Genomic DNA, 17,727 nt, shown 5'->3' with positions numbered 1-17,727 from the left:
CTTTGGATAATGAGCTGTTCCATGCCATCATTCTGGTATAGGTTGATCTTGGCTTCATCTGTCCAAAGAATGTTTTTACAAAACTGTGCTGGCTTTTTTAGATGTTCTTTAGCAAAGTCAAATCTAGCCTTTCTATTCTTGAGGCTTATGAGAGGCTTGCACCTTGCAGTGCACCCTCTGTATTTACTTTTATGCAGTCTTCTCTTCATGATAGACTTGGATATCAATACACCTACCCCCTGGAGAGTGTTGTTCACTTGGTTGGCTGTTGTGAAGGGGTTTCTCTTCACCATGGAAGTGATTCTACAATCATCCACCAATGTTGTTTTCCATGGATGTCCAGGTCTTTTTGCTTTGCTAAATTCACCAGTGCTTGCTTTCTTTCTCAGGATGTACCAATCTGTAGATTTTACCACTCCTAGTATTGTAGCAATTTCTCGGATGGGTTTTTTCTGTTTTCGCAGCTTAAGGATGGCTTCTTTCAACTGCATGGGGAGCTCCTTTGACCGCATGTTGTCTGTTTACAGCAAAATCTTCCACATGCAAGCACCACACCTCAAGTCAACTCCAGGCCTTTTATCTGCTTAATTGATAATGACATAACGATGGACTTGCCAACACCTGCCCATGAAATAGCCTTTGAAGTCAATTGTCCAATTACTTTTGAGCCCTTGAAATGAAGGGATTGTGTTAAAAAAATCCCACCTCGAATCATGTGTAAGTGTGCCTATTAACGCTGAGAAAAACTTGAGCCTACTTGCAACCTTTTGTAAGATTCATCAAAACACGTATGCACAATTGCGGATCTTGTCGCATCAGCCACAGTCATGTCAGGTGCAACTCCTCCTTGCAGCTGCATTTATGCTGGTATAATAGGAAAAAATAACCTTTTGGAGTGCAGGAATTACAGATATATCAAATTCCTACATGGTTGTACCAGGCCCTAGATTTTGAAAGTAAAACAAGCAGCCCTAGATTTTGAAAGTAAAACAAGCAGCATAATACTTGTTACTACTGTAAAACAAGCAGTAACAAGTATTATGCACAGAAAAGTGCATAATAAAAATGAGGAAACAGAGGGTACAAAAAGGCAAAGATAAAAAAAAGGAGAACTTAGGATAAGGCAAAAAATGAAGGTGAAAACATGAGATAACCGTAAAACAAGGGAGAGAACAAGAAAAAAAGCAAACAGAAAATAGAACATCGTTAATGAGAGCGGATTAGTGGGACAGGGGTAGAGAAATGGAAAAAGGCAGAGAAAGGAATTTTTGGCACAAAATCATTATGTCCCATAAGGTAGCACACACATAAAATTAAGCAGCCATATATTAGGGAGGGTGATTTAGAACTGCAGATAATACCGCATTTTGCCAGGTGCACAGAAGTCCAGTGGTTCATGAAAGTCTTAGAACTTGCCCACAATGCTGTCCTGCACTTCAGTCCACTGAGACATCCAGCCTAGGAGGCTAATATTGCATTTATTGAATGAGCTTTAATCCCTTCAGGAGCCTATGGTGGGCTGGTCGGTACCAGGTAAGCATTCTTTTTCTCAGAGTTCCATGACCTGCTTTAAGGAGGTATGTATTAGTATCTAGTAGAATTAAGTCTAAAACAACTGGACTTTTCTGAGTTTTTCTTGAAAACGTTTCGCCACTCATCCGAGTGGCTTCTTCAGTTCAAATGACTGGTTCCCTACCAGTCATTTGAACTGAAGAAGCCATTTGAACTGAAGAAGCCACTCGGATGAGTGGCGAAACGTTTTCAAGAAAAACTCAGAAAAGTCCAGTTGTTTTAGACTTAATTCTACTAGATACTGTATATCATGACCTGGATGAATGAGAATCTTCATAGAGGTATGTATTAATTTTCTTCCTCTCACTGTATGGAATGTGCTGTGGCTGCTTCCTCTCATTTAAAACTATTTATTTGGGATGTGAATATGTACTGCTTCTCACTGTATGTAATATGCTTGGGGGCAGTGGCCATATAAAATCACAAGCCCACAGACCAAGTGCTTTTATATGGGTCATGTAACTCCAAGGTGACTTCCAATATTAGGATACATTCTAGTAGGGGGTACATTACTTGTTTAACCTACAGCTAAAATGTTTAGTCTTACTGTGTTTTTTTCTTCAGGTAAGTTTTGTACTTCTGCTCCAGGGCCTCAACAAGCCCCACCATTCCCTCCTCTGACTTCCATCATTCTGTTTAACCTCTGCTCTCTGCAACAAATACATTTTACCTCCATTTTATCCCACCCACATATTCCATCTAGCTCATCAATTCTACTTCTGTTCCTGAGTTTTGTCCATTTATTCACTTCTACAGCCTTCTGTCCCACCATTTCACTTTTACCCCATCCCACTTTTTTATTCAACCTCCCCTGTTATCTCCTGCCTGCCCATTTTTCTGTGCTGCCACTGATGCCATTAGTTTGCCTCGTCTTGTTATTCACAGGAAGTCTTCTGGATTTTTTGGTTTTGACCACAGTAGATCCAGAAAGAGTATTAATGATGGAGCAGGCAGTGGATAGCAAGCAGAAGTTGGTTTAGTAATTTATACAGTGACATGCACAAAAGTGTGCATGTCATTTTAAGTTATACAAGGCACAGCAGACCACTACACTAGCAAGCAATTCCATTTTAGTGCTGCACCATCTCTTTTTCCAAGGCTTCTAAAATAAAAAATAAATCTCCTGCTGCATATGTTAAAGGACATGGAAAGGCAAAGTCACTTGGGGGTGTCAAAATGTTAGGCACCCCCAAGTGACTTTAATCGCCTACCTTTTACCCCGGGCTGGTGCCCTTGTTGGGAGAGAACAGCACCAGCCTGGGGTAGCTGCAGCGCTTCCTTCTTCCTGCCTTGCGAGCGCGCATGCGCAGTAGAGTGAAAGAGCCGAACTTTAACAAGAGTCAGCTTTTCACTCTACTGCGCATGCAGGAAGGAGGAAGCGCTCCGCTACAGGTACCCCGGGCTGGTGCTGTTTTCTCCTAACAGGGGCACCAGCCTGGGGTACAAGGTAAGCGGTTAAAGTCACTTGGGGGTGCCTAACATTTTGGCACCCCCAAGTTACTTTGCCTTTCCTTGTCCTTTAAAGCAAAGTGATGCTGCACAAACATGAACCATAAGGTCAAGCTACCAATGAGAAAATTGGTGTGCGTGTTCCAACGTTATCTAATATTTAATGAAGGACAAACATTATTTCTTATACGTCTTTATTGACTTCTATTTACAAAGTCAGAAGCAGGTAATGTAAAAGGAGTGCAGACAAAGGCAGATCTAGGAGACCTTAAGTACATTCAAGAAGTAAAGCAATTTTCTCATGGGGAAAATAAAATAAAAAAAAAAAGTATATCCTTACTAAGGACCAAAGAAAAGCAAGCAGCCATTATATTTACATTCAGAATAATTACAAAGGTCAGGAGCACAAATCTGGAAATCTTAGGGTGACAATGAGTTCCCTTGTAAAGGCTGAAACTGCTGAACAGAGAACAGACTGTGCCCCTTTAGGATCCTTACATTAGGATTTCTGACACCTTCATATAATTGCTAAACATTTTCATCTGCAGGTTTAATAACCAAGTTAAGTACTTTAAACTTTATATACATTCCAAAAATAGCTTATAAATTTTTATCTTTATTAACTTTAATAACGTGGCTTAAGCCATATGGTTTTTACTTCCCTCTTTGTGGCATATTAGATGCACTCCACTATTCACTTAAATGAAATGCTGATCCTAGCCCTTCCTCTACACAGAGTCAAGGGGAACTTCAAAAGGAGCTGAAATGTCACAGACAAAATAAAAATGTCTTAAAAAGAAACAAGCGGGAGTAGACCATTTCAGTGCCATAGGTGGAGTATTAAAGGCAGTGGCTAAACGGAACAAATAATTCCACCACATTATGTAACTGGACTAGAATATATCTATTCTATACACGAGTTCTGTATGTGTATATATTATATACCCTCACACTGTTTATAAGTGTGTATACATTTATCTACCCCACTGCAAAGGAAGTTTATAGTTTATTTATAGTTTGTTTTAACTTAGAGAATAAACTGAATCTAACCATTCAACAGCCTAGTATCCTTACACAAGGATTAAGGTGCCACCAGATGAACAGATTCTGGTGTTACTGCCAAGGATATATATATATACACTGAGGCATTTGCCTGTCTGACTGAGAAAAGCAAGTGTACACGGTTGAGAAAGCATCTTAGCCATGCCAAAAGCCCATGACAAGCTAAGTTTCAGAGGTATGGAAGGAGGTAATATAGGTCATTTTGCCAAAACTGGAAGTCTCAACACAACATTCAGCATCTGAATAAGGCCAGCCACACCTTGCACCCACAGAGTGTCCAAAAAACAGCCTGGTCTGATACAGAATGTTCTCTCTCCCACCTATGTGTAGAAGATTATTTCAGGAATCTGTCCATCTTCAACAGAGGTGCCATTGTTGTTCCCTGCTGCATAGCAGAAGGTGAAGCATGTTTTGGTGCCCGTTGTAGCAGATTCGTGGATTACTTTGCGCAGTCCTTTTGTACCATAGTGAGAATCAGGACCCTGAAAAACCAATTGAAATATAATATCAATACATTGGGGTGTTTTGTTTTTCATGTAACAAATCTGAAGAATGTATGTCAACAAAGTTGTTCATAGCTTACAGGCCTGCTGTAGAAGGAAGGCAATTAAAAGGAAAAAAAAATGCAGAATATCTATAAAATGCTCCAACAAGCCGTGGCCCCCATCTGTCTGGCTGTTGTAACTGGTATCAGTGTTGAGATTAACTGCCCCCCTGCATTGTTCACACCTCAGATTCAGGCTGTCAACCCCTCTTATGCTAAAATGTATAATCCCCTGTACTGTTCACACCTATTAGTCCCTGCTGTTCATGCCTCAGACAGACTGTAAGAGCAGCACCAGCATTGAGTAACCACTCCAAAGAGGCTTTCAACCAGCAACAACAGAAGTTGGAAAGCCCTTCACATAGATTTGTTTTCAGAAGTCGCGCAAAGTTGCCTGCAGGAGGAAACTTTGAGCGACTTCAGGTAACCGAAGCGATGTGAAGGGCTTTCCACCTGCGACTTCTATTCTTGGTGGTGGAAAGCCTGTTCGGAGTGGTTACTTGCCCACAATAGCAGCGATCTATTGTGGGCGAGTAACTCACTCCGTGAGTTCTTACCCTCATATGGGGTCCCAAGCATTGTGCAAGAATGAGCTTCCCAAGACATTAATGCCTTTTGCAAAGCCTTATAACATAAGTCAGACTGGTATTTGGGGTTTTATGTCCTTTATTTTCACTCTTTCATTGTATACTAGCAATCTTTGTCCTGTTATATTCCTATGAATACAGCATACTCCAAAAACACATTTTAGCCACGTGTGCTAGATTATATACAGTCAAACCTACACTTAACAGCATTTACATTTTTCCTGCAGTCCCCTCCTGTTTTGATGAATTACACTGGGTGCATTTCCCAGATTTAAGTTGGGTTTTCCTACATTTTACTCCATATAGTCCCCTGTGAATGGTACTTTTTTGTAAAACATTTAAAAACATCCTGCATAATTGTTTCACAGTCCACCAATTCTACAGTCAAACCATGATTTTTAATGCACCCCATTTTACATTTTCCAACATTTTACTTTTGTTTTGGTCACCTAGAAAACTTTAAATTAGAGTTTGACTGTAAAAAGATGTTCAGGATGAATAGACAATGGAAAAAGTTTATATGCTTAAATATGGACTAACAGCTCCATTATATTTTATGAGCAAGTTAGGCATGAAATGTTTAAATTTCTTTACGTATCAAGGAAATGTTACCTTTAAAGTGGCGCATGCGGTGTAGTTGACATTAGGGAGAATTTCTACCGGTTCTTTAAACATGACTCTAAAGGTGCTGGAGGATCCATCACAACTGAATCCGGTGTCATTCTGACCAAGCACTGTATTGCTGTCTGTGTGGATAATCTATAAAACAAGCAAAACAAGAAGTTTGGGGAGAAGAGGTGACAGACAGAACAGGCAAATAAAAGCGGCATAGAAATGCAAATGGCCTGTTTATTTATAAAATATTTCAAGGTCCTGCAGTGTTTGTGCCCTGTGTGTTGTAATGGAAACGAATGACTGTATGGCTAGATAAGTTTTATCCATAGCAAATAAGAATGTTGTAATTTGCAAATAAAAAATAATGTCTGAAAATAAACCCCCTATATAAATATATCCACTATTGTAAAAAATAAGGATATTAGAAATCCCCTAGGAGTTCCATGGCCTTAGGCCTCATGCTATCATGTAGTCATGGAACTCCGAGATGACTAATAATACCCTAATATATTACAACAGGTTGTACTTTATTATAATACACAAGACAACAATTACATCACTAAGCACAGATTATAACTGACAACATCACTAAGCACCATTTATAAGAATATACTTTACAGGATATTTGTAGCTCTTGTGTATTATATACTACTTATTTGTGTGCATCAAGTTTTTCCCTCCAAAGATCATAACAGTTTATAATGTGAGTGAAATTGATAAATTAAGAACAAACTGCTTGTACATGCATTCCCTACCTGTATGTTAACTTGGTAATCTGTGGGGCCATGTATTGAGCCATACAACGCAAACCCCACCACAAATATTCTGCGATTGACTGAAAACCTGGAATATTTTAAGACAGACATATTAGTGCCAGCCTTGATTAGTAAAATGTGTGTTCCTGCAACTAGATGTTAAAAGGTCAGGAAGGAAAATCACATGAATGCATATCCGTTTAAGATACATAATGTCTCAATTCAGTCAAATCAAATCTGAGCCCTTAAAATCAAGTGACATGCTAAGTGCACATTTTTTTTTACACTTAAGATTACGTTCTTTTGCTTAAGCAAATTGGGATTCCTCCAAATTCTTAAATGGCAAATTTGGTATTTGGGCAAATCCAGAAGAAGTAGACTTGGTGCATGTTTTATACTCCTGTGGGTGTAAATACAATTCAGGAAGCCTCATTAAATGACTTTAAAATCAGTTTTTTCAGTGCATACAAATATGTTCCTTTAGCTTACCAATATGTAATTTTTCTAGGCAGCATGATACAGAAATGGCATGTTACAGCATAGCATATAGCACAGCAATAGCATGTTAATTAAAGGAACAGTAACACCAAAAAATTAAAGTGTATAAAAATAATTAATATACTATGTACTATTGCCCTGCACTGGTAAAAGTTGTGTGTTTGCTTCATAAACACTACTACAGTTAAATAATAAATAAATACCCTGTTGTGTAGCCATGGGGGCAGCCATTTAAATTGAAAAAAGGAGAAAAGGCACAGGTTACTAAGCAGATAACAGATAAGTAGCAGATTCCCATTGTATTCTACACAGTTATCAGTTATCTTCTTATGTAACCTGTGCCTTTTCTCCTTTTTTCAATTTAAATGGCTGCCCCCATGGCTAAACAACAGCTATTTCTATTAAAGGAACAGTAACACCAAAAAATGAAAGTGTATAAAAATAATTAATATATAATGTACTGTTGCCCTGCACTGGTAAAAGTTGTGTGTTTGCTTCAGAAAGACTACTGTAGTTAATAGAAATAGCGGTTGTGTAGCCATGGGGGCAGCCATTTAAATTGAAAAAAGGAGAAAAGGCACAGGTTACATAAGAAGATAACAGATAACTGTGTAGAATACAATGGGAATCTATGCTACTTATCTGTTATCTGCTTAGTAACCTGTGCCTTTTCTCCTTTTTTCAATTTAAATGGCTGCCCCCATGGCTACACAGCAGGGTATTTATATAAACTGTAGTAGTGTTTAAGAAGCAAACACACAACTTTTACCAGTGCAGGGCAATAGTACATAATATATGAATTATTTTTATACACTTTAATTTTTTGGTGTTACTGTTCCTTTAACTACAGTAGTCTTTCTGAAGCAAACACACAACTTTTACCAGTGCAGGGCAACAGTACATTATATTTTAATTATTTTAAAACATTTTTATTTTTTAGTGTTACTGTTCCTTTAAATGGAATTATGCTCTAGTACAGACACATTTCCATAAAGGCCTTCTAATTCTACCAGACTCAATTTTCAATTTTTCTACCATCGCATATTTTATTTACGACAAAGGCACTTTAAGGGGTGGTTCACCTTCAAGTTAATGTTTAGTATGTTATTAAATACCCTATTCCTAGAACCACTGCCTGGTTGCTAGGGTTAATAAGACCCTACCTACCAAATAGCTGCTAAAATACCAAACTGCAAAGCTGCTGAACAAAAAGCTGAATAACTAAAACACCATGCAAATAGTCTCACAACAGCAATGTCAACATCATACCCTTTAAATAGACCCATAATATACGAGAAATTGGTCCATATTTTTAAACTAATACAAGATATACAAGCATAGAAAGTAAATAGTTGTTAGAAATAATGAAATTAAGACTAAAGTAAAAATTAAAATGATAAACTGTAAACTCTAGTTAGGGAAGTCAGAAAACCCACTTTTCAGCTCAGAAACTTTAAATGGTATATTTTGCAGAAAAATACCTGCCTTATTCTGTCACTAGTTCCGCTGTAACCCCAGCGACTCTCCACCTGCTGGAAACGGTTGATATTACATTCTTTTCCTCGTAAGCAACACCGAGGCCGGTCTATAAACTCTACTCGAGGTTTTGGGTTTACAGTAAAATGCAGAAAAAGGCTGACGACCTCCCGGTCAGTCAAAATTCCAGACTGAGCAGGGCCTACAGAAAATAAAGATTTTTATTAAAAATTATGGCACCAACTTAGTCTTTGGTTCTAATAAATATTTGTTGTTTTGCACCTTAAGACCTGCGAGTGCGGCATTTTTTTCTGTTATGTATGCTATTTTATACTGCACCCAGGCAAGCTATAATTTTTGATAGACGTGAGGGCCTGTTTCTATATATATATATATATATATATATATATATATATATATATATATTATATATATATATATATATATGAACATTACATGGCCAAGTGATGAAGCTTATATAGAAAATACTGCTCTCTGCCTTTAAAGGGGTGGTTCACCTATAATTTAACTTTTAGTATGTTATAGAATGGCCAATTCTAAGCCGCTTTTCAAATAGCCTTCATTATTTATTTCTTATAGTTATAGATCTTCAAACTGTTTGTAGCTGTCAAATGGGGGTCACTGACCCCAGCAGCCAATAAACTATTGCTCAGTGAGGCTACAATTTTATTGTTAATGTTACTTTTTATTACTTATTTTTTTATTCAGGTCTCCCCATATTCATATATCGGTCTCTCAATCAAATCAATCCTCTGGTAAATTTGGACCCTAGCAACCAGAACAAAATTTATATTAATTCTAAAACTACAAATAATAAAAAATGAACACCGATTGCAAATTGTTGTAGAATATTACTCTCTAAGTCATACTAAAAGTTAACTCAAAGGTGAACAGCCCCTTTAATGATGTAACTGATACTTCAGGATACTGATATAGCCAATTGGAGCTGGCATCCTGGGATGTTAATCACAGCCTAGAAGCTACCTGCTGCCAAAGTTAAGTTGGGAGAATGATCAAATCTGCTATACTTGTCCTACCTTGTGTGGCAAATTTATCCACAGATCTACTTATGCAGTGATTATACTAATGAGCGAATCTCATTGGGCATGACCACACCGCATCTCCAATTATATGGTAAAAATACTAAATAATTTGAGAAATAAAAACTATTCTGTATTTAAAAATTACAATGATAATGCTTTACTTAATGTAAATGATCTGATTAGCTCCCAAAAACTTCTGTATAAACTAAGATAAATGACGTGTAAGAAGATTTTCATTCATCCAGGTTACGATATAAAAATCCAGGTTATGACATAAATTTGTTGTTTAATTAAAATAGTATAAAGCAATAGATACCTGCTGCAAACTCCTCAATAGTCATGAGAGGAAAGCGGATAAGAGACAATGCTTTGCCAAGAGACTTTCTCTTATTCTCAGAGGTAACTGGGTGTTGCTGCCGCTGGCATTCTGCTTCTGACCAACGTACAACTGCATTAAAAAGTCGAATTTCTCGTATTCCCAGGGTGTCCCGTTCTAGCACAGCAACTAGTGTATCTGCAGGGGCAGCCACAAAAATTATCTAGCAAACCAGCAGAAGCATAGTTCAGTATAAAGACATGACATACAAAACACACTTTGAAAAAAGTAAATAGAAATATGCACTCAAAAGTTTTTTGGAAGAGAATTAAGGAGTGCATGTGTACTGGCCTCACACAGCAGCACATGTATGTAAATAATGCAGAGAGCTGAAATAAACTAGAAGCAGTTAAAGGGAAGAGGAATTTGTTCACCTATTCTTCATGTGCTTTATAATGGACCACTCTTAACGGTACACAATTGCCTGCACAATATTAAATGTTTGCAGTTCAACAATCCTCATGAATTATCTATTTTGATCTATTTTCTTCTACAGAGTTTGGGATAATTACAATTTGATCACATGGGCCATAGTACATAGTGGGACTCATTTTCTAATGTAGGTGATAAATTGTGCTTGTGCTGTTACCTCTGTTTCTGCTACTAGAGACATAATCAGGCTGGAATAGGTGCCATAGGCTGCTGGGCAGTTTGGGGGCATGTTTATAAAGAATAATATTCACACATTTTTTTTTAGCAATACTAATACACCTATGGATTTTCAATTTCAGCCCTATTATTTAATGCATGGCATAAGGCTACTCTGCTGCTTCCCATTTTACGCAGCCTTAAACAATGCCTTTTCATGAATTATAAGGAGGAATGTAACCATAAGGAGGTTTATAAAATAAGATATTGTTTTATAAAACAAACCTATGCACACCTGGCCTATTTTATCAGCCAATAACTGGTTTGTTTGCAGCAAGCTTAAGTCGACTTTAATACAATTCATGCAGGGAGAATAAACTTGAGTTAGCCTGGGGGTGGGTGCATATTAATTAATCACAGTCTGCATTACACTTTCTGCTACATAGATCTTTTTGTTATCACTTGCATGAAGGCCCAAAAATAAGAATCCAGAAGAGGCTGGGAATAGCTTCTATGGTAGTTTGCAATGGAAAAATATGCTACATTCCAAGTACTTCCCTTAATGATAAATAGCTCTGGTAAAGCTTCTCCACACGGTCCTAGCCATAAATAGCAAAGCCTGAGAGAAAACAAAACTAATGGAAAAAAAAAACAAATTATGTCTGTAGGGGGCTCTGCTACAGATCCAAAGAGTCAGGCACGATATTGCGTACTTCATGCAGTACTTTTAGAAAGTCAGAGCTACTAGTGATTTTCTGTGGACAAGGGATAGCTGGGTGTGCCATTCTCCTAAACTATGCCTTTAAATGCATGCACTGAACCATGCTTTAGTATTCAGGCCATGAGGAGGGAGACAAGCTTTGATAAAATTACCTAAATCGATGTCAGTGAAACCCTCTGCATTTAGGGCATCTGAGGTATTCTTATCAATGTTTTCCAGACAAAGGCTTGCTAGCTGAGGTTCATCAAACAGCCGAGCCTAAAGTTGTTATAACAACAAAATGCAAGAAGTCAGCTCTTGTTTATGGTACCAAAACAAACTCTCAAAGTTTTGCAATTATTTCATTTTACCTATACTCAAAATGCAAGATGACAGCATAAGAACCTAACAATTAGCAGTTTTAATGTCTTAGTAGATCTTAATGAGACATTTTTATTTACCAGTTATGGGTTTACAAAACTATCAATTAGTTTCAGGGACGATCTGCCATTTTTTAAAAAAGTTTTGCCATTGGTTTGCCAGTTGTTTTTTCTTTTACACAGATATGCCAATAAGAACCCCTCATACCTCTGTACTTAACATAACATTTATATCAAAATAATGAGAATGCAAAGCTTATTATGAACATAATCTGACAATTCAAAGTAGGGCCCTTTTTACCTGCTGCATCAGTATTTGTATGTAATCTGCATGTTTAATGTATATATGTTTCTACTGTACAGTGCTGGGGAATACTTTGGTACATTATAAGGTTATGTGAATAATAAAAATACCTGTGTAAGCAACATAAAAGCATTATCTGCTCGAAGGTTCTTCTTTAGAAATTCCACGCAGTGCGCCTCCAGGGCAGGTACAGCATATTTCTTGGCCGTGTATAAAGTTGTCATTACAGTCTCTGGACCGATCTGTACTTCATCAGAGTAAAGGAACCTCAAACAACATTAGTGCTGATTAGACAAAAGCCCAGGTAAATGCCTACTTTACACAAAAATGATTTAACCATTTTTTGTAAAGCTCTATATAAAGATTTTTTGTATTCTATTTTCCTAAGGATATGTGGTCCTTGATTATGTACACTCAATAATGCACCAAAACTTACTTTTACAGTGTTTACTGTTACATATACAGGTATGGGACTTGTTATCCAGAATGCTCAGGACCTGGGGTTTTCTGGATAAGGGATCCTTCCATAACTTGGATCTCCATACCTTCAGTATACTTAAAAAAGCATTTAAAGATTGATTAAACCCAATAGCATTTTTTGCCACCAATAAGGATTAATTATATCTTGGTTGGGATCAAGTACAAGGTTCTGTTTTATTATTACAGAGAAAAAGAACAATCTGAGTTATTTGATGGAATGCATGAAAGACATCCTTCCCATAATTAAGAGCTGGATAACAAATCCCATACCTGTATAAAGTGAAAGCATTAACCTATACTAAAGTATGGAAGTAATAGGCACTAATACCCTCAAAAAAGGTAAGCATATACTGTACTTACTTTAACAAAGCAAGGAATGCAGCAGGTTCAACATCTGGCAATTCTATTTCTGTGGACGTTGTAGCCATTCCACCATTAAACATAGCATCAAAGACTGCACTTCCCACAGCCAACACAAACCTAAGAAGTATAAACACTGAGTTGCTTTCAAAGATACATTCAGTCACTTTACTAGAATCATTTCATATACAATTTATATTCATTAGAAATACGATAGCATTTTGACTGATGAAAGAAAATATAATTCTTAGCAATTTTCCGATATGCATCAGTTACAACTGTTATAAGTTTTAAAAGTTTTTTTTTTTTGTGTTTAGTAATGCGCAGGTTGTCCTTGGCTTTACCATAACCCATCCTCTCCCAATTAAACCCAACAGGCCAGCATTACTAATAAACCCATGTGGGGAGGGACAGGCACAAGAATATAAATAAGTGATTGAACAGGAAGTTCCAATCAGTATTGTTCAAACTCTGATGATGAAGTCAAAAATGGTTTTCCCATAACAAGCTACAGTCAAATAGACCAGGAAAGATTTCAGACACAACTGTCAGGAGACTTTCTCAGGATGCAAACAAAAACCATTAAGCAACTTCTACTGAAATACATGCTTTTCTAAAACAAAGTGCCGTTGTTGTCTCAGCATGCACAATAAGGAGATTCTCCAACTGCATGGTAGAGTTGGCAGAAAAAAAATAAGCCATTGCTGCACCAACGTCACAAAACAGCCCGCTTACAATTTCAGAAAGAGAGAGATGAAAGGGGTGAAATTAGAGGGTAGGGAGAGCAGAAGAAGAAAGGGGAGGAGTGAGCAAATGTAAAGGAGTTAGAGAAGAAAGCTAAATCAAAATGGGGAAAAGTCAAGAAACAGCTGAAAGAAAACAGAATGTTTTTTCAGCCGCACATCTGTGCAATGCTGTATAAGAGTAAAAGATGTAAAGCATAAATGGAGAGAGAAAGTGGAAGAGCAATGGCCAACATGGTGTACAAGATTTCCAAGGTACCCATTTACATCATCCCTGCTCCAATAAAAGTATATACTAAGGCCAATGTTATCAGGAGACTGCATGTGTTTTTGGAAGTGATCAACGGTGCTCAGACTACCAGAATAAAAGCTGTTTGTGAAAAAAAGGCATAGTGTTTCCGCTATTCATGATGTTTGTTTTTTTTTTTTAATTGTTGATTAAAAATATTATAAGAATCTAAGTGTGTTAATGTAAATGTCACAGTTATTTTATTGTGGGTACCGGTACTCTGCTTTAAGCAATAAAGCTAACCATATACTATAAAATCCGCTTGTTTGGTGATGTTGCCACCTAAGATGGCTGATATTGGGCTAACCCAATCTTTTGGCCCTAGGGCCAAATGACTGGATTACAACTAACTATTTAAGGGAAGACCACATCAACCAGCCAATGCGATCATACCTGCTCGATCGACCTCTGGACGATTTTCAGCCAGATATTGGTCAGATAGGACCATCAGAGGCAGATAAGCTGCCAAATAGGTCTGAAGGGCTTGAATCAATAATTACAAATTTGCCTGTCTATGGCCACCTTAAGCCTCTCCACTTCAAATCCCAACTTCCTGCCTTTGGTTTGTTGTTGGAGGATGGTATTGGGTCCAAGAGGCTAAGTCTGTGGGTAAAGGTCAAGTCCACGTGATTAGACCCACATAGGACTCTAACGACTAAACTACATGTAAAGGCCTGAATGAACAAGCATTTTAAAAAATGATATAGTGACAACATCTCTTGTAATAATTTATTCTAACCTAAGAGGCTATCATTTGCCACATTATTGCTAGAGTATACACTGCACGTGAGTAAGTGTACTTTAAAATGTTTTTATAAAATTTCAAAAATGTTCACACGCTAGAACCGATATTTTGAGGGAAACGGCATCTTATTTAACTGGAAAAGCAAATCATTTGAGACAACATAAGAAAATAGCAATAAGCAGTATGGGACAAACAAGGCCTAGCTCCAAATAAACGGTTTGATAATTTGGTATGGCAAGCTAAGGCTTATCTATTGCACTGTGCATGTTTGTCACAGTTAACATTTTATCAACTTCTGTACAACATCTGTGCAAGCTGATATTTTCCTACTCGCCTGTTAACACATTGCATGCTAAGAACTTTACCAGGAGCCCCTCTGGTATTTACCAGAATCTACAGATTTCCAGTCTGGGCCTGCACAGCAAGCAATCACAACTGACTACCAGAGAAGTTTGGAACAAAAAAACGCAAAAGTATGAATTTATTGCTATGGATAAAATGTACACCTGTTTTATGACTTCACCCTTGAAGTATTCCTTCCATCATTGCCTTTAATTGTATTATACCACTGTCTTCCAGCTGTTTCCATATTGTGGACCAGCTAATCACTATACTACATGGTTGAGGGCCAGATCATAATAAAATAATGACCTACAAAGAGGTCAATAGAGGTGTTGAGCAGTTTGGGGGACATGAAAAAAAATCACATTCACCCTGTGTGATTTTTTGGACAACCAAATATATGAGACTAGTGAACTACACTTGAAAGGAAACTAAAAGCAAAAATAAATAAAATAAGAGTTAACTTGCTTAGGCTGCTCTACTAAACGTATCTGCAGTTTAAGCTTGGTTAGGACTGGAAAGGGAAATAACAAAATGCACTCAAGCACTAAATTTAAAAAGGTACTTTTTCTGAGGTATGCATGTGACCTCATCAGGTCCCTGTCAGATCCCTGATCTGATAAATATGTAATAGGGGAAAATTCTAGGGAAGCAGATATTCCCCTCTGGCTGTCAATGCAGCTTTAAAATCCCAAAAAGAGAGAGAGTGTGATGCAGAGCTGCTTTTCATTGGAGATGCTGTTTGCACATTAAGTTAACCCAACACAGCAGTTCTAAGAAAGGGCTGCTGAGCTGAAAGCCTGATATTAATATTTTTAAATCTTAAAAAAAAAAAAAACATTACATTTCAAAAGTACTCAGACATCCCCATTAATCAATTTATCTCTAATTTTTCCGTTTACTGGAACAGATTTTAGCAATGTCCACAAATAAGGCTTTCAAATAAGTCTTGCAGTTTGCGAACTTTACTTATTTTAAAGGACACCAAGCCCCAAAATGTTTTTCTAATAAAAGAAAATATGATTCTAAGAAACTTTCCAAAATGAAATTAATAAAAATGTTTCGTACATTAACAGTTATTTGTAAATATAATTGCTATTGAAAGCAGCATTTACTTAACTTCTCGTTATGACTTTTTAAATAATGTCTTCCAGGAAGTCAGGTCTGTCAGTCTGCTGGCTTGGGTTACATTGTTTCAAACGTCAGAGGCACCAGGGCAGAGAATAGAAAGGACTGACAAACACTAATGTTGCTAAATGTTTTACATTATATTTCAATGACTTCTAATTCTTGGTAATTCATCTTTTTACTAGGCTCATCAATAAGTTGCCCTCAGTTGGCACTAGGCAATAAAGGCAGAATGTGGAGTACACACACACACGCCTGGGCATGCACATGTCTCACCTTGATGTGCAAGTTACTATTAGTGAATGTTAGGCCAACATAGCCAAGTTATAATGTTTTGTGCCAGTGTAGTGCAGAGTACCCACTGTAGTTGCACAAAGGCTTACCACTCACAGCTTTGCAATGGGCTTTCAGGAATCCATCAGCCTTGTGTCCTTGTTGACATCATGTCTTATGTCAACAGAGAAGCATACCTCTCCCTCAAAGTTCCCCGTTGGCACACTGATCCTTATGCACAGAATGTTATGTAAATAAATACGATTTAGATTCATCTCATGACACTGCCCTATACAGCAGACCCTATCTATATGAGGCCCAGCATGAATGGCATCAGCCCTGCTTAGGTCTCTTGGGTAACTCTGACAGCACGCAATGAGGATGTGTAAAGCAAACTGCCAATGGCGAGTGGCACAAGCACTTAAGATATATATATATATATATATATTAGCCAATGCCAGTATCAGCCGCAGAGGAATGGCTGACTGGGTCCGTACTGCGCTGGGCATCCCACTAGCCTGTCACTATGCCACCTGTACCACATACCTGTGCGCCGGGATCCGCTGGCTTCCCAGTCCTTTCCCCACAAGGAAGTGGACGTCGCTTAGCACTTCGTTGTTGAAGAGGAAGGTGAACCTTTCCCGCACCGTGGTTTTGGTGGCCTGCCAGTTGTACACGGGCTCCCGGAGCAGGCCAGCAGCAGCAGCAGCAGCAGGAGGAGGCGGCGGTGGTGCAGCAGGAGGCGAAACTCCAGATGCCGAAACTGCAGCAGCTGCCTGATTCCCGGGGGACGAGGCCCCAGCCCCGCCGCTATAGTTGTACGAGGAGGCCGAGGAGCCACCGCGGTTGCTGGGGGCGCTGTTCCCCACCACCCCGGGAAACGACAGGCCGCCGCTCCCACCCGCCGCCATCTTGGATGGGGGAGGCTCCGGTGGGCGGGGGCAGGAGGAGGAAGGTGAGGGAGGCGGGTCCCCGGGGCTGTTTACAAACAGAACCGGGCAGCAACGGCGCATGAGGCGGCAAGGCCGCTGTCTCTATGGCAACCCGATGAGATGGAAAAGAAGAGGGCATTGAAGGGAGGCAGCGTTGCTAACTAGAGGCGGGGCATCGTACATTCATGCGAGCGAGCGCTTATTGGACGAAAGAGTAGAAGCACAACCTCACATATTACTTAATGTTAGCCCAAACCCCCCGTCTGTGCCACATGATGCAATATCTACTAGCTGATTGGTCCTCTGTATCTGAGCGTTCGGGCAGTCCTATGTCACGTGCTGTTGCATTGACTCTGGAGATTCTCGATGGTGCAGTTTTCTAAAGCAGCGAAGTTCAAACTGGAGATCAGAGACACGATTTGACGGATTACTGAACTGGAATGTTTTGGGATGATTATACGCATG

At 38.6% G+C, this 17,727-nt stretch overlaps 1 protein-coding gene across 3 annotated transcripts; it reads right to left on the bottom strand.

Moving 5' to 3' along the window:
- Positions 1–3,198: 3,198 nt before the first annotated feature.
- btbd2 (BTB domain containing 2) lies at positions 3,199–17,727 on the bottom strand. 3 transcript variants are annotated; one of them, XR_208219.4, is made up of 9 exons: positions 16,877–17,727; positions 12,811–12,930; positions 12,081–12,237; positions 11,460–11,565; positions 9,939–10,136; positions 8,564–8,760; positions 6,585–6,672; positions 5,827–5,973; positions 3,199–4,565 (listed from the first exon to the last, which is right to left on the bottom strand). XR_208219.4 is itself a non-coding variant. In XM_002937930.5 (9 exons), the coding sequence occupies exons 1-9, from the start codon at positions 17,341–17,343 to the stop codon at positions 4,404–4,406; spliced, it is 1,638 nt and encodes a 545-aa protein (XP_002937976.1). In that variant the 5' UTR covers positions 17,344–17,720; the 3' UTR covers positions 3,199–4,403. The 3 variants fall into 3 exon arrangements, 2 of the variants coding, with proteins under 2 accessions (XP_002937976.1, XP_012809738.1); XM_002937930.5 differs by having other exon boundaries at positions 8,568–8,760; positions 16,877–17,720; XM_012954284.3 differs by lacking the exon at positions 6,585–6,672 and having other exon boundaries at positions 8,568–8,760; positions 16,877–17,724.

This window comes from Xenopus tropicalis, chromosome 1, assembly GCF_000004195.4.
Source record: "Xenopus tropicalis strain Nigerian chromosome 1, UCB_Xtro_10.0, whole genome shotgun sequence".
NCBI classification, from domain to species: Eukaryota; Metazoa; Chordata; class Amphibia; order Anura; family Pipidae; genus Xenopus; species Xenopus tropicalis.
This window is presented reverse-complemented; position numbering and strand designations above follow the sequence as displayed.